Source organism: Rhineura floridana, chromosome 4 (genome assembly GCF_030035675.1).
Source record: "Rhineura floridana isolate rRhiFlo1 chromosome 4, rRhiFlo1.hap2, whole genome shotgun sequence".
NCBI lineage: Eukaryota > Metazoa > Chordata > Lepidosauria > Squamata > Rhineuridae > Rhineura > Rhineura floridana.
This window is the reverse complement of record NC_084483.1, coordinates 29,267,900-29,289,372: the sequence shown is the minus strand read 5'-3', so window position 1 is coordinate 29,289,372 and position 21,473 is coordinate 29,267,900. Positions and strand designations below refer to the sequence as shown.

The window sequence follows — 21,473 nt, the reverse complement described above, 5'->3', positions numbered from 1 at the left end:
GAGCTTCCATCTTCTCTTGTCACCAGGAAACCACTCTGTTGTGGAGCTGGCTATGAAGGCCTGCACCTGGTGTCGGGCCAAGGAGACAGTAAACTAGGGTTGCTGCTGATGTACCGTCCACCCTGCTGCCCGGCAGCTTCTCCGACTGAGCTGGCAGAGGCCATCTTGGCTGTGGTATTGGAGGAGCCCAGAACGATAGTGCTGGGTGATTTCAATGTCCATGTGGAGGCTGCCTCTAGTGTTCCGGCTCAGGACTTTATGGCCTCCATGACAACCATGGGGCTGTCTCAAGTTGCCACTAGCCCAATACATAGGGCAGGGCACACCCTCAACTTGGTTTTTGCTCCAGATGGAGGAAGGGGTGGTCTGAAGATGGGGTGGTGGTGGATGTCACCCCATTGTCATGGTCAGATCACTTCCTGGTGAAGTTTAGACTTATGGTTCCAATCCTTCCCTGCAGGGGTGGTGGACAGATTAAGATGGTCCACCCCCAGATCCTAATGGAACCCACAGGATTCCTGAATGCCCTGGGAGAGTTCCCAGTAGATAGAGCAGGTGACCCTGTTGAAGCCCTTGTCACGCTGTGGAACAGTGAGACATGTCAGGCTCTCGACACAATTGCTCCCAAGCGTCCTCTCCGGCATTGTGGAGTCTGGTTTGCACCTTGGTACACCAGTGAGCTAAAGGCAATGAAACAGGCTGGATGATGGCTAGAGCGCAAGTGGTGAAAGACGTGCTGTGAGGCTGATTAGACACAAGTAAAACATCATAACCGTGCCTACTGTGTGATGGTGAGGGTGGCAAAGAAGGCCCACTTCTCTGCCTCCATCGCATCCTCAAGTAGCCGTCCAGTGGAGCTTTTCCGTATTATCAGGGGTCTGTTGACATCAACTCCAGAAATGGAGTTTTAGACCCTTTAGAGGCCCACTGTGAATTGTTTGCAACACACTTTGAGGGTAAGGTTGTTCACCTCCGTAGCAGTCTTGATGATTCATCCACATCTACTGTAGTCCCCATTGAGGTGTCCAGTGCAACGTCTGCTGCAACTTCTTGGGAATGATTTCAGTTGGCGCGGCCTGATGATGTAGACAAGGTGCTTGCGATGATGAGGCCAGCAACGTGTTCTCTTGACCCTTGCCATTCTTGGCTTATTAAAGCTTGCTGAGGGGATTTGACCGAGTGGATCCATAAGAACATAAGAACATAAGAAGAGCCTGCTGGATCAGGCCAGTGGCCCATCTAGTCCAGCATCCTGTTCTCACAGTGGCCAACCAGGTGCCTGGGGGAAGCCCGCAAGCAGGACCCGACTGCAAGAACACTCTCCCCTCCTGAGGCTTCCGGCAACTGGTTTTCAGAAGCATGCTGCCTCTGACTAGGGTGGCAGAGCACAGCCATCATGGCTAGTAGCCATTGATAGCCCTGTCCTCTATGAATTTGTCTAATCTTCTTTTAAAGCCATCCAAGCTGGTGGCCATTACTGCATCTTGTGGGAGCAAATTCCATAGTTTAACTATGCGCTGAGTAAAGAAGTACTTCCTTTTGTCTGTCCTGAATCTTCCAACATTCAGCTTCTTTGAATGTCCACGAGTTCTAGTATTATGAGAGAGGGAGAAGAACTTTTCTCTATCCACTTTCTCAATGCCATGCATAATTTTATACACTTCTATCATGTCTCCTCTGACCCGCCTTTTCTCTAAACTAAAAAGCCCCAAATGCTGCAACCTTTCCTCGTAAGGGAGTCGCTCCATCCCCTTGATCATTCTGGTTGCCCTCTTCTGAACCTTTTCCAACTCTATAATATCCTTTTTGAGATGAGGCGACCAGAACTGTACACAGTATTCCAAATGTGGCCGCACCATAGATTTATACAACGGCATTATGATATCGGCTGTTTTATTTTCAATACCTTTCCTAATTATCGCTAGCATGGAATTTGCCTTTTTCACAGCTGCCGCACACTGGGTCGACATTTTCATCGTGCTGTCCACTACAACCCCGAGGTCTCTCTCCTGGTCGGTCACCGCCAGTTCAGACCCCATGAGCGTATATGTGAAATTAAGATTTTTTGCTCCAATATGCATAATTTTACACTTGTTTATATTGAACTGCATTTCCCATTTTTCCGCCCATTCACTCAGTTTGGAGAGGTCTTTTCGGAGCTCTTCGCAATCCCTTTTTGTTTTAACAACCCTGAACAATTTAGTGTCGTCAGCAAACTTGGCCACTTCACTGCTCACTCCTAATTCTAGGTCATTAATGAACAAGTTGAAAAGTACAGGTCCCAATACCGATCCTTGAGGGACTCCACTTTCTACAGCCCTCCATTGGGAGAACTGTCCGTTTATTCCTACTCTCTGCTTTCTGCTTCTTAACCAATTCCTTATCCACAAGAGGACCTCTCCTCTTATTCCATGACTGCTAAGCTTCCTCAGAAGCCTTTGGTGAGGTACCTTGTCAAACGCTTTTTGAAAGTCTAAGTACAATATGTCCACTGGATCACCTCTATCTATATGCTTGTTGACACTCTCAAAGAATTCTAATAGGTTACTGAGACAGGGTGTGGTCAATGCATCATTGCGGGAGGGAGTGATTCCAGCTGCCTTGAAAGAGGCGGTGATCCGACCACTCCTGAAAAAGCCCACCCTGGACCCATTGGTTTGTGACAACTACCGACCGGTTGCAAATACCCCCTTTTTAGGGAAGATGATTGAGAGAGTTGTGGTGCAGCAATTGTAAGTACTCTTGGATGAAACAGATTATCTTGACCCATCCCAGTCTGGGTTCAGGCCTGGTTATGGGACTGAATTGGCCTTAGTTGCTCTGATGGATGACCTTTATCGGGAGAAGGACAAGGGGAATGCGACCCTGTTATTCTTACTTGATCTCTCAGCGGCTTTTGATACCATTGACCATGGTATCCTTCTGGGCCAACTTGGTGAGATGGGTATTGGAGGCACTATTTTACAGTCATCAAGAGATTTGGGGCAAGGTGTATGCTGACAATACCCAGCTCTATTTCTTTGTAAAATCTGAATCGGGAGAGGCCGTGCAAGCCCTGGACCGCTGCCTGGACTCGGTGGTGGGCTGGATGAGGGCCAATAAACCGAGTCTGAATCCTAGCAAGACGGAGGCACTGTGGGTTGGTGGTTTTCGAGTTCAGATAATTGGTTAGTTGCCTGCTTTGGATGGGGTTGTACTCCCTCTGAAAGAGCAGGTTCGTAGTCTGGGGGTGTTCCTGGATCCATCTTTGTCATTAGAGGCCCAGGTGACCTCCGTGGCTAGGAGTACCTTTTACCAGCTTCGGCTGGTAAGACAGCTGCGGAAGTTTCTAGACCGATTTACCCTGACCACTGTTGTCCACACACTGGTAACCTCCAGGCTGGATTACTGTAATGCGCTCTATGTGGGGCTGACCTTGAGGTTGGTCCAGAAGCTGTAGCTGGTGCAAAATGTGGTGGCAAGACTGCTCACTGGGGCAGGGTATCGCCAACCTGTCACCCTGCTGCTGAAAGAATTGCACTGGTTGCCCATTTGCTACCGGGCCAAGTTCAAGGTTCTAGTTTTGGTGTACAAAGCCCTATACAGCTCGGGACCAGGATACCTGAAAGACTGTCTTATCCCTTATATACCCAGTCGATCACTGCATTCTGCAGGTGACAGCCTCCTGCAGATACCATCTTATCAGGAGGTCCGTTCTGCACAACATAGGAAATGGACCTTTAGTGTGGCGGCACCTACTCTGTGGAATTCCCTCCCCTTAAATATTAGGCAGCAGCCATCTCTGTTATCTTTTCGGTGCCTTTTGAAGACTTTCCTCTTTCAACAAGCCTTTTAAGTTGGGACCTGTCCATCTGCGTTGGAATTGCTTTTCATATGTTTCTTTAAAAAATATGTTTTTAAAGTTTTGTTTTAATGTATTTTAAGGTTTGTTTTTTTGATGTTTTTAGCGCTTTTGTTTGCCGCCCTGGGCTCCTGCTGGGAGGAAGGGTGGGATATAAATCAAATAATAAATAAATAGCATAGTGATTCACAAACTGTGCTCCATGGTCAGCTTTTAGATGGTCTGTGAAATGACAACCAAAATAAGGAAAACTATGGCCTTTCCAGAGCAAACAAGTGACAAAAGCTGGATTAAAGCATGCATATTTCTCTACTCTTATGCAGCTTTTAAGTGTTACTAGGTGGTGATTAGGCACTTTTAGTTCATGGATATTCTGTCACTGAAATTTTGTCAGGCAAGAAATTACAACACAAGGTTCTTCTTTATCACCAATTTAGCAGGAATGTACAGCTTCACTTTACTAAAGTGCAGAAGTTATTGCCCTCCAATTCAGAAGACTTGAAGGAAGTTTTCTACATAATGAACACAGTTATGGTGGACTACAAAGGCCAAGTAAACCACAATCCTCATCTGGAGCAGTGTTGAAGAATTCCTGGTATACAACTTTTGAGGACTAATATAAACATTTTCTGAGCAGCACAGCACTTGCTTCGATATGACTGCACTCTGGCTACCTCTATAGGCAGTAATCATGTGGGTCAGGCAACTGACAACCCCCCAGGAGCAGAGCGTAGTTTATATGTCAATCACTTAATTGACCATTTCGTCACAAATCTGTCCAAAGGTCTGCATTGGCACTTGGGGGCAGGTTCAGGCTTTTCTGTGATCACAATTGTCACTTAGAATGATTTAAACTTTAAAATTTAAACTTTAAATGTTAAAGTCCACTGCCAAGCAGCTATTATGTGAGCAACGGTCAACAGCGCAATCCATAAAACCTCTGGATACAGATACTTTCATTATCCAATCCCACCTACAGGCTGCTATACGTATTCATGCTATTGCACTCAGGAGACTGGTATGGAGGACCCATAGGAGCTGAGCGTGCTCAACCAGTCCAAATTCCCGACTATCAGTGATTATCAGGGGTATAAGCACCCTATGATCGTTGAAGGGATAGAAGGGAAACAGGTTCTACCTCCCTTTGCTGTGACTGTCAGGGAGTGAGGATGTCTCCCTCTAATGATAATTTTATTGCAGGAGATGAGACAAAGGAGTTCTTCACAGCCTTTCGTCCCACCCAAATATTCCTTCCTGGCTCCCACTGAATTAGTAATTCTATTTACTTCTCACATGTTCACAGCAAGTGCTTCCAAAACTTTTTGCTAAAATGAAGCTCTGTAAAAACAAAGTTCTGTAAAAACTACTTACCAAAGCTATATCTAAGAGATAGATCTGCAGAAAGAAAGAGATGGCGCTGTTGGCAATCTGGTTTGGAGCACCTCCAATGCCATAGCATAATTTGCTGCACATCGAGAGCTTGTCTTCATATCTGAGCTGAAAAGGGGGAAAGAAAAAAGAGAACTTTATGGGGAAAAGTACAGGCCAGGATCAAGCACAAAAATGGTGGGTATCAAATTTCAGAAAGTTATGAACAGATTCTCTTTCCATATATGCCTGACATAACTTCAGTTAAACCACTAAGATGTTTAAAATAAATGATCTCTGGCATAAAAGTGTCACTAAAAGATGCTATGACAGATTCACTCCTGAAAATACTTGTACTCCTTTTTAAAAGCTTGATTATTATATATAGCAAGGCTGGTGCCAAAGGAAGGGCCCCTCATTTGGGTGGGAGAGTAGCACTCCCCTTTCACGATTGTGGCAGGCCCCCTGCTGCGGATCACAGGGACAGAGCTTCCAGACCGCCTGCCCGTTCATTCCACCTACCTCTCTCCTGTGTTCTGTTGCTGCACGTGCAGGGCCACCATCAACCAAGATGGCGGCGGGGGCATTAGCCCCTTAGAGAAGCCTCCTCCGCCATCTTGGTTGATGGCAGCCCTGCATGCATAGCAACGGAACACAGGAGAAAGATAGGTGGAACAGGCAGGAGCCGCGTGCCTAGGGCAAGCTGGTGCCCAAGAGCCCAGTCATGCCTGGCACTGGCCCTGATATATAGCCTTATAACATTTATATATATAATATATATAATAGGCAGGAAACCTTTTTGTGAATGTCTAGGACATATTCTGTTGATTCTGTTGGGCCCTGCATGTCAGTAGAAAGGCCAGACCAGGGATGGGTGGACACCCCCTTTCTCTCTCTCTCTTTCTGTCATCCCTTTCCCCGTTTTTCCCTCCTTGCCACCCACAAAAAAATAGGTAGAGAGCCACAGCCTTTGGGCTGTAGGTTGTCCACACCTTATATATAAAAGTATACATTGTTTCTTGTTATACAATGTTTATCATCTGTATAAACATCTATATCTATACATTCAACACACACAGAGAGAAAGGCACACCTGAATCCTGCTGTATGCTCTTATACTTACCTAAATGGGAACTAGGTGCTCCTAGTGCTGGACTGGCATTCAGTATTTACTTTTATTCCTTCACATGGAACAAAATTACAGAGAAGTGACTAGGACTGTGACAAAGTAGAGCCATTATATCATTATTGGGGCTCAGGTTATGGTTTCCAACAGGTTAATCCTGTTTCATTCAGCGCCAAGAAGGGAATGCCAGTTTTGCTGCCCACATCAAGTTTTCCTGCCGCAATAAAGTTTTGTACATTTTTTAAAAAACTGGAGACTCCAAAGTGGCTGTATTCAGAGGCTCAAGCCCATATGCACAAAATTTAAAAGATGCTCCTTCATTGGAATTGTATCACATGAGGATGGCTTAGCGGTGGCACGCAGTGATACAGGAAGGCAACTCTACAGACTTTTCCTAAGATAACAGAATTGTATTATTCATTTTTTTTTAAAGGGAAGGGTATTTTCTGCACTGGTTCCACACACCCCGCCCCAGAAAGGAGTATGTGCATTTTGTATCAACTCCCTTTGAAGAATGAGTACAGAAATGAGGGACACAGAGGGAAAGGAAGTCCGTCCCCCCCAAAAGGCTCCCAAAACAACAACCTGGTGTGGATTTCTTTGGTGGAAATATTTTATTCACTAGCTGTTTTAGGGCCTAGTGGTGAAATCAAATTTCTGAGGGACTGTGCTCTAGAAGAAAGGAGCCCTGCGGATGCTCAGATTGAAGATCCTGCATGTGGCAAGAGTTGTGGCAAAGGAGGATAGTATTTTGGTTGTGAAGAGCTGCTGGATGGGAGTTGGGAAAATCAGGACTGGGTTTCTAAGAAGGAGCCTATGTTCTCTAGTTCTGCGTATGTATGGCACAGTTGGTAGGAATAATGTTTAATTTCAAGAAAATAAGACCTCAGATATGTGAGGAACAGCACATCCAACAAACACTTCTCCTTAATTCTGTGCTGGGAGGGACTCCCTGCATTTACTCAGTGGAAAGGCAAACACTCAGATACACTTTTATAACATTACCTCTAGCTCGGGATTTGTTGGCTACCAAGTCCAGACACAATCAATTTCATAGAGTTTTGCTTGTTATATATAAAAATGTATATCCCATCCTTCTGGTGCCTACACACCTCTCAGGGCAGCAAATAACAAAACCAACCAAAATTACAATAATATATAATAACAGGGCTCATCTACACAGGGTTTTACTGTGTATCTGGTGCTACTTGCATCCCCTTTTAATTTGCATGGTTCACATGATATTACTGTTCGGTATTATAAAAATACCAGAGAGAAATAGGAACTAATGTGGTTGGTCCTATTTCTTAGCAGAGATATAAAAAACACAAGCAGCAGAATGAGAATGTAACCAGCCCCACCTTTCTCTATATAAATAACAACAGACACAAACTTCTTAGGTAAAAGATAAAAACATTTACTCACGACCTCTTCATATGTTACAAACATAGGCTGTAGCTTAGATGAAAAAAAATAGAAGGTATTCAGTCCATCTTAGTCTTAAAGTGATGCTCTCAGCAGAGAGCATCATTTGCCATGCAGCCTCTCTCAATGGTGGATTGATCAGCAATGGAGAATTTGCAAGAAATCCCCCAGGACAAAGGAGGAGGAAACCAGGTAACTAACCCCACCCACTAGGAAGTTACATCATGGTAAAACAGGTACATGGGATGTTCCCCAAATATCCCTTAAAATGAACATGCAACATTTGCCTATCCCAACAATTACTGGCAAACAGAAGCTATCACAGTTTCCCCCCTGTAAATCCATACCAACCCAATCCTTTGATAATCCAAAAAGGGAAGGGAAAAATGCCTTCAATCTGTATCTCTAGGCCTGGGCTTGTAGACGCTTTGTTCCAACGCTTTGAGGTGGGTGTGTCAATCGTTCCCCTCTCCCTCTTCCTCCCTTCTTTCATTTCATTTCCTGCGGGCTGAAGAGAAACTTCCTCTTCTCCCTCCTATTCTGCAAGTTTTTTTTAAGTTGCTGCAAACAGTGCCTTTATTTCTTCCCCCCCTAACTTGTGCACAAAAACATAACACTGCTCAAAGAAAGATTTGTATTTCATCTGTATTGTACAAGTGAAAATACAAATAATTGCACTTCTGGGTTGTTGTTTTTAAATGAAACTTACTGGTAGAACAAACTGATCATGCTTGGTTGCCAGGTAAACAGAGGGAGTGGAAATGTTAAATTGGAGGGTGTGGTCTTTAGGAAACTGCGTGATTGATGCTTCCTCTCAAGTGTGACTAGAAAACACTGTGTTTGCAATTGGCATTGATCCCTTACTGTAGACGGTACAAACAGAAAATGGAGGTAAAAACAGCATCTTTAACACAAAGTTATACTCCCATGTGGATAAGCCTGACCAGTACAGCAGATAAAGAGTTAAATTGTTGTTCATTTAAAGAAATCTTGATGAGATTAGCACTGAATGACAGCTCTCTTTTATATATGGATGCAAGGGTAGGCCATTGGTACCATCACAGGCATAACTTCAGTTTCTACTCTTTGTAGTCTAGATGGTGTGCCCCTAGGACTCCAGAAATGTGTTTTGAAAACCTCCAATTGAATTACTTCTTGCTTCCCCATATTTCTGGCAAGTGCAAAAAGGGGAGGGGGACTAGGGAAAGGAGCAAATAGCACAGGGTAGGGGAAAAGGGAATAATTGATTTATACTTTTACTTGGTTTTTGAATGTTTTTGTTTTGTTTCCTCTTTTTAAGTCTATCATGATTTTTACATATGAAGAGTTTGTTTTGTTTTTAAGATGCTGCCAAACCTTTCTGTGGCTGTGGGGGTTGTGGTGGCATTGTTATTGTTGTTGTTGTTTGTTATGCTTTCACAGTGTGTTTTATTTGTTTTGTTTTAACATTGTGTAAGTCTCTTGGGGACCTTCAGGAATAAAGTGACTAATAAATCTAATAAATAAAAATAACAAATAAAACATTCAGTTTTGTAATTATAAACATTTTTTCCATTGTAGATTTCCCTGATGAAGGACGAGAGTGTCCACACCACATTGGACAATACTTTATTCTTTTTCCTACCCTGTGTTTTTTGCTTCTTTCTCTGTATTTCTGCCCTTTGCAAAATAGATATAATAAAATTAAAAATGTGGATTTTTTTGTTTCCAACCTTGAGCAAATTTGTTTACCCTATAATTATATTAATTGTCCGATGTATGTTAAGTTTAACTTGAACAAGATGTGTGTGTTTTCCATCTACCAGCACTGGATAATTTTTTTTTAATGGAATGTTTTACCATTGTACAGGAATCAAGAAATTGTGCTTGCAGTAGACTACTTTCACAGTTAATAACTCCTTTTTGAAATATGTACCCAGCGTAACAGCCATCTTTGCTGTGTGTGAAAAAAGGAATTATATCATCTGCATTCCCCCCCAAACTTTTCCCTCTACCCTTGATAGGCAGGTATAAACTAACATGACTATTGAGAATAGCAACTATGTAATTTACATAACATTTAAACCAAGAAAGGAGCCAAGCCACATTCTGCTTCACTCCCTTGTTTGGTGTACTGGCAGTTAATGAACCAAAAAGGGAAGTTCAGCCATCAGGTTGCTATATATATACATAGAGCTTTTAGAAGCAGCAGCAACAGCTGCAACTATATAACTTCACAACTGCAACATAACCTGACATATTATTAAGAAATTCCGCTTTTAAGGTACTTTTGTTTCTGTATCACTTTTGTTTCTGTATCATTAAAAATTACTACATCTGCCGAGCGTTGCAAATGTGAAAAAAAGAATCAAGAGATGAAGGAATTGCATTATAATATTTTAATCCCATCTCATCCCCACCCCAAAAAGAGAAAATTGCAATAATAAAATATTTGACTTCTAATACAGGAATAGTCTCTTTGTTGGAAATTTGTAAGGCAGACCACATGCATTCATATGTGCTGTCAGTACCCATCATAAGCTGTAGAGATACTTTTTAAAATAATTCCTCCTCAGAAGCCAAACTTAAATTCAACTTTTGAATGTCAAAGTGTTATTTCAAATTGTGCTTTGCAAAGAACTTCCAATTTCAGCCTTAACATTAGGCTAAGTGAGCTGATCCACTTCAGGTACCAGATTTGGAGCAGCAGGCTCATATTAAACTTTTTTTCCTCTTGGGGAAGGGAGATATCATTCAGCTTTTACAGCTGAAGGAACAAAATGTCTTGGGCTAGCCCTGGGCATGCATTTTTTCCTATTAAAATGTATGCAAGGTATTTTATTATCCACTCACTACAAAATAGATCTTTATGGCCTGGACCAGACCACCAAATTAGGGCTCAACTAGAGGTCCAAATTTTTCTGCAGTATTACCAGTCCATACTCCCATTCATTATAAAACACAACTAGATGTATTCCCTCTACTTCAGCACTGACAGTGATGAAGGATAATTAAGCAATTCTATGCTTTTGCAGGATTCTCTTCCTTTTTGACATTTGTACCCTGGACCTATTTCATACCTTTAATTGATCCACCAGATCCCACGCCCAGGACAAGAGTGTTGCAGACTCCTCTCTGCTCTGGTGTCATTAAATGATGCGTCTCATCAAATATGTTTGCTACAGACATGGCTGGTTTGAGGACCCTTGCAGTACAAGCTAGAGGTGTGCTGGGATCTACAGCATAACTACCTTGCTCAAACCAATGCAGAAAGGGACATTTTGTATTAACAGGGAAATTAGGTGAATTATATTGTAAAGTCAACTAGTTGTATAATGGGCTAAGCCATTATTGGGCATAATCCATTAGCCAGCAGAGCAACTAAAATGTTCTTTTAAAATAGTGGCTATTATGAGCCCCAATCCTCCTCTTCGGATGCGCACCTTAATGTGGTGAGGGGGTTTGAGTGTGTTGAAGAAGCTGAGAGCAATGCCGTCAGGAGTCTAGACCAAGAGGCTAGACTCCTAGCAGGGGCACCGAAGGCAGAATGGTCAAAGCTGAAACACCAGACTAAGATGCATCCAAACTCAGAGGAAGGCAATGGTAAACCACCTCTGAATATCTCTTACCACAAAAACCCTACGAACAGAGTATCCAAAATGCAAAATGAGATAGTGCTGGAAGATGAGACCCCAGGTCAGAAGGCACTCACCGAGCTACTGGGGAAGAACAAAGGACAAGTATGAGCAGCGCTGTGACTAATGACGCAGCTGGATCAAAGCCGAAAGGAGGCCCAGAGGCTGATGCGCACAGATGCGAAAGGAGAGTCCGGAGTTGTACGACACACACAGTAGGAACATGGAATGTGAGAAGCATGAACCAGGGAAAGTTAGAAATTGTCAAGCAAGAAATGGAACGCATCAACATTACAATACTTGGTGTGAGCGAACTAAAATGGACGAGAATGGGACATTTTCAATCAGGCAACTACAAAATATTTTTTGCAGGAAATGAGAAATTAAGAAGAAATGGGGTTGATTTAATAGTGAGAAGTGATGTAGCAAGAGCAATTAGGAGCTACAACACAAGGTCTGAGCGACTGATATCAATGAGATTAAATGGGAACCCTATCAACATAACCATCATCCAAGTCTATGCTCCAACGGCAAATGCAGAAGAAGAGGAATTGGAGAGATTTTATGCAGAAGTACAGGAAGAAATTGATCACACACCAAAACAAGATGTGCTGATAATCATAGGGGATTGGAATGCAAAAGTAGGGAACAGAGAAAAATTAGGAATTGTGGGGAAATGGGGCCTAGGAGACAGAAACAAAGCAGGAGAAAGACTTATTGAATTCTGTGAAGCCAATAATTTGTTTCTTGCGAACATATTTTTTGAACAACCGAAAAGACGACTATACACGTGGACATCACCAAATGGTCAATATAGGAATCAAATTGATTATATAATTGGTAGCAGAAGGTGGAGAAGTTCCATACTTTCTGCAAAAACAAGACCAGGAGCAGACTGCGGTACAGATCATGAACTGGTCGTATCGAAAATCAGAGTAAAGCTAAAGAAGACCAACAAAGCAATCATAACGCCAAAATACAATTTAAATAACATCCCAGAAGCATATAAAGATCTAATAAGGAACCAGTTTGAGGCTTTAAACTTAGTTGACAGAGAACCAGAAGAACTATGGAATGAAGTCAGAGATGTTATCAGAGAAGAATGCAAAAAGACAATACCTCTAGTTAAAAAGAGAGAAAGACCCCAATGGATGACTGAAGAAACTCTTCAAATGGTTAAAGAGAGAAGGAAAGCAAAAGCAAAAGGAGATAGAAACACAATCAGAACCCTAAATGCAACAATACAGTGACTAGTACGTAGGGACAAAGAGAACTATTACAATAGTTACTGTATAGAAATAGAAGAGGACAACAAAAAGGGAAGAACAAGAGCCCTATTCCAAAAGATTAGAGAAACAAAAGGGAAATTTAAACCACAAGTAGGGATGTTGAATAATCAACAGGGGAACACACTGACTGACCGAGATGAAATAAAAGGAAGATGGAAGCAATATACTGAAGACCTCTATAAAAGAGATGCTAGGATGACAGATTCATTCACGGAGGAACCATATGATGAAGAACCAGAAATTTTAGAATGTGAGGTGAAAGCTGCTCTTAAAATACTTGGAAGAAACAAATCACCAGGAATAGACAGCATACCAATAGAGTTCTCATAGTTTATTTAAATTGCAGGGCCAAAGGCCAACACAAAATTAATTAATATATCATGTACAACAAACTTACCATGTTAAAATTTATAATTGAGTTTAAAATAAATTCTATAAAGGAAAATTTAAAACATCATAAGGTAATGAGAATCTATGCTGATTGTACAGCGTCTAAAATTTAAAACTAAGACAGACTTGAACGGCAGCTGTTATTAAGATTCAGAATAAAATTAGCTCGTAGTTTCAAAGCTGCTAACACAAACAGGGATACCTTATGTGTTACATCCAAATTTGAATCAGACATTAAGGAAATTACTTTCCCCGCTTCTGTAAGAGATTCAGACTCATCTAAAAGCTTCTTGAGGAACTTAGTTCTGGGATCCTGATAAATTGTGCAATGAAGCAGTATATGAGGAATGTCCTCCTCCTTATGATATCCACAGGGACATCGTCTTTGATCTTTTGGAATTCCGAGGATTCGTCCCTCTCTGTCTGCATTAGGGAGGGAGAGTTGCTACAAGCTACTGAGACTGAATCTGTCCAAATTTTGACTAAAATATGTCAAGAAATATGGAAAACTAAACAATGGCCCACAGACTGGAAGCGTTCCATATACATCCCAATTCCAAAGAAAGGGGATCCCAGGGAATGCAGTAATTATCGAACTATTGCCTTAATATCCCATGCAAGTAAAGTAATGCTCAAGATTCTACAACAAAGGCTCTTGCCATATATGGAGCGAGAAATGCCAGATGTCCAAGCTGGATTTAGAAAGGGGAGAGGTACCAGAGATCATATCGCAAACATACATTGGATAATGGAATGGACCAAGGAATTTCAGAAGGAAATCCCCGTGCTTTATAGATTACAGCAAAGTCTTTGACTGTGTAGATCATGAAAAACTATGGAATGCTTTAAAAGAAATGGGGGTGCCACAGCATCTGATTGTCCTGATGCGCAACCTATACTCTGCACTAGAGGCTACTGTAAGGACAGAATATGGAGAAACCGATTTGTTCCCCATCGGAAAGGGTGTAAAACAGGGGTGTATTTTATCACCCTATTTATTTAATCTATACGCAGAACATATCATACGGAAAGCAGGATTGGACCAAGAAGAAGGAGGTGTGAAAATTGGAGGGAGAAATATCAATAATTTAAGATATGCAGACGATACCATACTACTAGCAGAAACCAGTAATGATTTGAAACGAATGCTGATGAAAGTTAAAGAGGAAAGCACAAAAGCAGGACTACAGCTGAACGTCATAAAGACTAAAGTAGTGACAACAGAAGATTTATGCAACTTTACAGTTGACAATGAGGACATTGAACTTGTCAAGGATTATCAATATCTTGGCACAATCATTAACCAAAATGGAGACAACAGTCAAGAAACCAGAAGAAGGCTAGGACTGGGGAGGGCAGCTGTGAGAGAACTAGAAAAGGTCCTCAAATGATAAGATGTGTCACTGAACACTAAAGATAGGATCATTCAGACCATGGTATTTCCATGTATGGAATGTGAAAGGATGTATGGATGTGAAAGTTGGACAGTGAAAAAAGCTGATAAGAGAAAAATCAACGCATTTGAAATGTGGTGTTGGTGAAGAGCTTTGCGGATACCATGGACTGCAAAAAAGACAAATAATTGGGTGTTAGAACAAATTAAACCAGAACTATCACTAGAAGCTAAAATGATGAAACTGAGGTTATCATACTTTGGACACATCATGAGAAGACATGATTCATTAGAAAAGATAATAATGCTTGGAAAAACAGAAGGAAGTAGAAAAAGAGGAAGGCCAAACAAGAGATGGATTGATTCCATAAAGGAAGCCACAGACCTGAACTTACAAGATCTGAGCAGGGTGGTTCATGACAGATGCTCTTGGAGGTCACTGATTCATAGGGTCGCCATAAGTCGTAATCGACTTGAAGGCACATAACAACAACAATGAGCCCCAATGCACATATTGCTGTTTGTTAATTTTAAACACAATATTAACAAGAGATCATATGTAGAATGAGAGGCACATAACATTTTCAGCTACAGGACTGAATTTCAAACCTTGTCACTCAAATATCCATCCACTTCCATGTTGTTGTTGTGTTATTCTTATCAGAAAGGACCAGGATCAAACCAGCAGAGGTTTGAAAGGAGTGAGAAGGAACTACAAAACATGGGACTCTGAGATAAAACTACAGGTCAGCCTTATCACCGAGGCAAAGATGAACCAACATTACTGAAAAATTATTTTTAACAGTTGTGTTAAAAAGTGAAAATCAGTCAAGTTTAGAATCTATAGTACAAAAGCAACTTACATTTCTCAAGAAATAAGTTTTCAAACTTAAGTTCAAGTATAATCCTGTAATATCCTCAGTTTGAATATGTAAAATGAGAGCTACCCATTCCTATAAACTCTTTGAAACAACCTCATCAGTAAGCATAAGCTGGTTTCATGCTTTCTAGCCTTCCCAAATTCAACAATTTTCAGTTCACTTTGCACCCCCTTGTTGAAATCCACAGAACTTCATATCTCCCATTCTCTCCATTTCACTGTCCAAAGGCACAAACTGGATTGTCCATGGAGGGACCAGAGACAGCTACGTCAAATTCCTGCCTCAAAAGGAGTGACAAAGTAGTATGATGACTGGGCTTAAAAAATCCAATGGATCCCATTTAGTTAATCTGAAGGGGATTTCCCCCCTCTTGTTTAAGATTTTGAACACCATTGATTATAAGAAAAAATTGCTTATGTTTAATTTCTAAAACGATTTTTATCCCAAAGATCAGCACCACTGCTGAAAGAGGTTCAGGCCAAGAAATGCATAGGTTTTGCTCCTCGGAGACCCAGTTGGATCAGCCCTTCCCCCACCTCAGGGTTTACAAAAGTCTGCTTGCCCTGAAGGGAAGACAGAAGAGAAGCCCAGGTTGCCATCAGTTCCTGAAGAGCCCACCAATGGCCTGCTGTTTTATTGCTAGTGTGGTGTAGTGGTTAAGGTGTTGGACTACAGCCTGGGAGACCAGGGCTCGATTCCCCAGACAGCCATGAAGCTCACTGGGTGACCTTAGGTCACTGCTTCTTAGCCTCAGTCACTGCTTCTTAGCCTCAGAGGAAGGCAATGGTAAGCCCCCTCTGAATACCACTTACCATGAAAACCCTCTTCATAGGGTCAACAGAAGTCAGAATCGACTTGAAGGCAGTCCATTTCCATTTTTCATTATTATTAGGTTTAATATTTTAAATTATGAACCATGTTGAGTGCCTTTGAGGAAAGATGGTATGCAACAAATAAACAATACTTTGTCTCATGGTAAAGGTTTTAATTAGTTGGATCCCCTTTCATTTTCTTCCCAAAACAAATTCTATGCATTTTTCCAAAATGAATGGAACTGAGTGCTCTGTCTACAAATAATTTGGGGCACTGAAGAGTAGAAATGTCTTGTACTACCCAGAATCTGGCAATTCAACAATTAAATTTATACTGATCTATATAAACAAATTATATAAACAAATTACTAGTGTTTTATTATATTTATATCCCACTTTTCTTCCGTCATGGAACCCAAGGCAGCATCCATGTCATCCATAGGTATTCTTTTTTAAAGAAAAATATTCAGTAGACATTCAGGGTGTTGGAGAGTCGTGATGCTGGGAACGGAGAGTGCTGAGCGAGCTTATGTGTGTGTGTTTTAATCTTTGCTAAAGATTATACCTGCCCTGCAAATTAGTCAGACAGAGACTTTAAGCTTTAAAATAAGAAATAACTGCTTTATTCTGGAAGTACAGGGAATGTCTCTGCATAAGTATTTTTATTGAGGTAGCAACAGCAGAATATTAATTATGTCAACCTGCAGTACTTGCTTTAAACCAAGAAGCTGTTAACATTGTTTATCTCTTTATTTTACATTTTCCCAAGCATAACGTCTATTTATGTACATTTGTGTACTAGGCATTTTATGTACATTTATGTATTAGACATTTATTTCAATAAGCCATTCTAGACAAGAGCCGTTCTAGCCACACACGAAGCTGCAATGGTATAACTGGTGTCCCAAGATAAATCTAATATAGTCCAAGACAGATTGGTCAGACAATATATATATGCTCAGAAGGTAAATAAGGAGTGGCTGTTCATGTCTTCCACTCATTTAATATATATCTTAGTTGTTCACAAGTAAGGAAGAACAAAAAAATACAGTATAAGAAAGGCATTTTTGCTGGAAGACAGATTACACTTCAGTAATATTTTCTTTGCTTGCAGCCATAGTACATGGAAAGATGTTAATTGCTTCAACTGCTTATAAAGTTACCTGATCCTTTGCATAATGGCGGAGCAAGGTGCCCTCCACTGTGTGTGAGCCATCCCTCCCATGAGGGAGACCATTTGTGTGAAGAGATGTTTGCATGGAAACTCTCCCTGGTTCATGTGTCATGGCTGAGATAAGCTGCTCCTTCACTACACAAAGGCTTCAGGTTACATATGAAGTAGAACTAAATGTCTAACTAGGTATTCAGAAATATTGCATGTTACAGCTCTTTTGGGACTGTACCACTTAAGAATGCTGAAAACTCTTACAGGCTTCAGGAACATTTTTTCCAGGCACTGCCCCTAGCATCCTGCTAAATAAATACAGAAGCACACCTGCTGCGCCTGAATCCTCCCGCTTTGGACAGTGAAAAGACTTGATGTCCTGGAGAAGGGAGCAATAAGCAACAGACCACCAACCAGCCAGAACTGAAGGGAGTGTGATGGGGTAAAAGCCATAATGGAATGGGCCACAATGACCTAATATGAATTGGGGGGATGGGGGGAAAGAGTATATACTAAGAGAGAGCAATGGCAGGTATTGGGGGGAGTAGAAGTAATTATATTTGATTTATTTTTTACTGTAAGCTGCTTTAGGGATCCTTCCAGGGAAAAAAGGTGGGACAGAATTAAAATATAAAGAAAGAAAGAAAACCATTCAATACAACATTTGTTAAGGAAATAATAGATTTTGAGAACACTGATTCTTTCAATATTTCCCGTACTTTCCCCATTCCTTGAGGAGTTGACAGAGAATGCTTCTAAGCTGTCACACTTTGGCATGAATCTCACATGTATTCGGACAGATGCGGGACTATACCTGTTTCACAATAAGAGTGCATCTTCGTAACCCATCACAAAGGGAGCGGATACATTGTGATAAACAGCAATAACTAAACAGTGCTCTTGTGCAACAGATCCACTTCTGAATACACACATACCCAACCTGGACTTTTAGTAGTAAGAAAAGTAACAGAATCCTACCATGCAAGGTGCAGAATAACAGCCATTTGACAATGACATTGTATAATCTCTGTGCAAAGTTTTGAAAACAAATTGGGATGATGGTACTCAAGATATGCTTCATCCAGGACCAGAAGCAACCAGTGTGTGTTTTAGGCTGCAGTCCTTTGCACACTTACCTGTCCCCCTGAACTCAATGGGAGATATTTCTGAGTTAAATGTATAGGAATTGTACTGTAAGCAAGCAAGATATTAAAAAGACGTTCTTCACATTCTGACTGAATGACAGCAAAAAATTAACTCAGTCTTTCCCTGCCCCCCCCCATATTTCTGAGTGCCCCTTGTAGCTTGCCTTGCATCTCTTTCTGCTTTTTCTTCTTTACCTTTCCTTTTATCTTAATTTCCTGGGTTTGGATTATGGGAGGTGGGTGCAATATCAGAAGGATGTGGGTATTATGTAGATCTGTATTGTAATATTAAACCCAAAAAACCAAACAAGGCTTACATTTTTGAAATACCAGTAATAGTTTGCAGCTAACTGAATTTGGAATTGCAGCAAGCTGTACTTTCAATGACACTGGAGTTTCAGGCAGGAATACAGCGTAATTTTATTTGTAATACTTAAAACGGCACTTAATGTTGCCTACTCAGCATCATCACACAGACTGGCTACCCCTTCAAAAACCCCTTACGTTCACAGAGATGGTTAAAAGGCTTTTTTCGCTCGTTCACTGCATGTTTCTTGGGAGAAACAGGACTTCCTGGCTATTCTGAATACCTAACCTTGGAAACCTTTGCATTCAAGCGGTATATCCATTTTGTTAAACAAACAAAGAAACAAACAAATAAGAGGGACAGTTATTCTGGATTACTTTAGCCTGACTCCGATATAACACGCACCTACTTTTTGTGGGAGAGAAAAAAAGCACCAGATTTGAACAAGCCTTTGAAAACGACGTCTAGCTTGACGCGAAGGGAGCGTGTCACTCCCGGGGTCCAAGTTTATGAGGGCGTTAGCGGCATGGCCTCCCGCGGGGAATGATTCCCTGGCTTGTGAGGGAGGGTTCAGAGGGTTACAAGAGGGACAACAAACCTGAATTCTCCCTTATGTGTCCCAGCAACCCGGATAGATATTAAAGTGCGTTGGGGAAAGGGAGCTTTCGGGACAGCCTAAGAGGAACGCTGGAAGTAGGACTCACCTCTTCTGCTGAAGGGCCCACGGTCGTCGTCTGCTCTTGCGAGAGGTCGGCGTTTGGCAGCTTCCTCCCTTGCGGGAGCGTATCCCTACTTCGAGCGCCAGCCATAACAGTGGTAAGAGCATCCCCCTCAAGCTATTGCCCGCGGGGACTTGAGAGTCCAGGGGCGGGGCCGGACGGAGCTGCGTCGGGCTCTAACGAAGCCTTCGCCGGTCTTTGCTGCCGGCATCGAAAAAGTTCAAAATTCTGCCCCCGAACCATCCAGCATCATTTACCCACCACGCGGCGCCTAAGTGCTGCCTGCCTAACTTGGTAACTTGGTGTGGCGGTGCAGAACATGGCCTTGCAGCGAGATGTCTTGTACTCTTCTTCCCCCTACCCTCGCAGCCTGGAGTAGCATCGGCCACGATTCACCCGGGGGTTTAAAACCATGAGCAGCCTGAGCCCACTCTCTCCGCCCAATCCAGTTCTTCATAGGCACCCGATCCTAAGGCCTACATTCAATGCAACTCAGGCTGCAATCCTAAATACTCTTTACTACGGAGTACTTAAGACCCACTGAACACAGTGGGGACTCTTCTGCGTAAACGCGCATCGTAAGGCGCCTGTTGCAATTATTTGAATGGCGCTTAACATTCCGTCCAACTGCGCTTACAACCGCCTCGCGCGTTTCTACATAGGTGAGCAGCTTCACACCCCGCCTACCTGTAGGTTCCTGCGATGTAGCCTTAGGGCTTCCTTTAAAACTTGTTTTCGCAAAATTGAAACACTTGCAAAAGGCAAGGACTAGAAATGTGAAGACCCTGGGAAAATCGGAAAATAACGGGGGGGGGGCGGTTGTCTTCCGGGCATTCACATCTCTAGCAAGGACCTACGGTTTATCATCATATATAAACATTATAGTATAGAAATCAAAACCGTTGGATTACAACAGAAATCAAAATTCAGGAACCGATCTATATTCACTCGCAAATTCCACTCTGTTCAAAAAAGGATGACTATGAAACGTTGATGGCTATATTTCAGAGCCAAAGCAATGTAATTAATAATCACAACAATACTACATTTATGGCTCACATCCTCCCTTCGTCCAAGATGGCATGTACGGTTAATTCTTGCCTCCATTTTACGCCCACAACAAACCTGTGAGGTTGGCTAGGCTGAGAGATGTCTCCCGCTCATTCAGAAAGCTTCATGACTGACTATGGATTTGAACGCGACGCTGAAGTTGGTTCCTAGTTCCCAGTTCCTTATTTGTGTGAAAGTTCAATCACTAACAAAGAAGAAAAGCTGACAGCTACAGCAACGTCAAGCCAAATTTAACATGCCCCTGAAGCCCAGAATATATAATGGGGTACCCTGTATGATATATCGCTGTAATCAGGAGACTCTCCCCGTCAAGACTGACAATAAATGTATACAATCAAAATCATCAGGATTCCGCTATTATCATAAATACATAATGATGTCATAAAATCATAAAAAATAAGTAACTGGGGGTACACACCCCAAAATCTGCTCTGGGCCAGGACAAATCATATACCCCAGGAAAGCGGAGGGTGTCCCCTATGAGATGCCACTGTGTCCCATCCGGCCCAGAGCTTCTGGTGGGCACCAGGCACTCACGAGGGCATCTATGCAAAATCAAACTGGACAAAAACACGCAGAAAAAAATAAGTAACTGGGGGTACACGCCGCAACATCTGCTCTGGGCCAGGACAAATCATATACCCCAGGAAAGGGGAGGGTGTCCCCTATGAGATGCCACTGCGTCCCGCCTGGCCCAGAGCTTCTGCTGGGCACCAGGCACTCATGAGGGCATCTATGCAAGATCAAACTGGACAAAACATACAGGAAAAAATAAGTAACAGGGGGTACCCACCCCAAAATCTGCTCTGGGCCAGGACAAATCATACACCCCAGGAAAGTGGAGGGTGTCCTCTATAACGTACCAGTGCGTCCTGATTAGCCCAGAGGTTGTGCAGGGCACAGGGTGCATATGATGGCATATACTCA

The 21,473-nt window shown here is 42.2% G+C and overlaps 1 protein-coding gene across 3 annotated transcripts in view; it reads right to left on the bottom strand.

Annotated features, from left to right (window-relative positions):
• MFSD2B (MFSD2 lysolipid transporter B, sphingolipid) overlaps window positions 1-20,676 on the bottom strand; it is a 78,687-nt gene extending 58,011 nt beyond the window's left edge. Inside the window, exons 1-2 of one of the 3 annotated variants that reach the window (XM_061622713.1) lie at window positions 20,601-20,676; window positions 5,213-5,338 (exon numbers count right to left, since the gene is read on the bottom strand). In XM_061622713.1, the coding sequence (XP_061478697.1) occupies window positions 5,213-5,314 (102 nt within the window). In that variant the 5' untranslated portion in view covers window positions 5,315-5,338; window positions 20,601-20,676. Of the gene's footprint in view, window positions 1-5,212; window positions 5,339-19,161; window positions 19,770-20,600 lie in introns of those variants that run through there. The other 2 variants (XM_061622712.1, XM_061622714.1) reach the window with 2 other exon arrangements.
• Window positions 20,677-21,473: the final 797 nt, after the last annotated feature.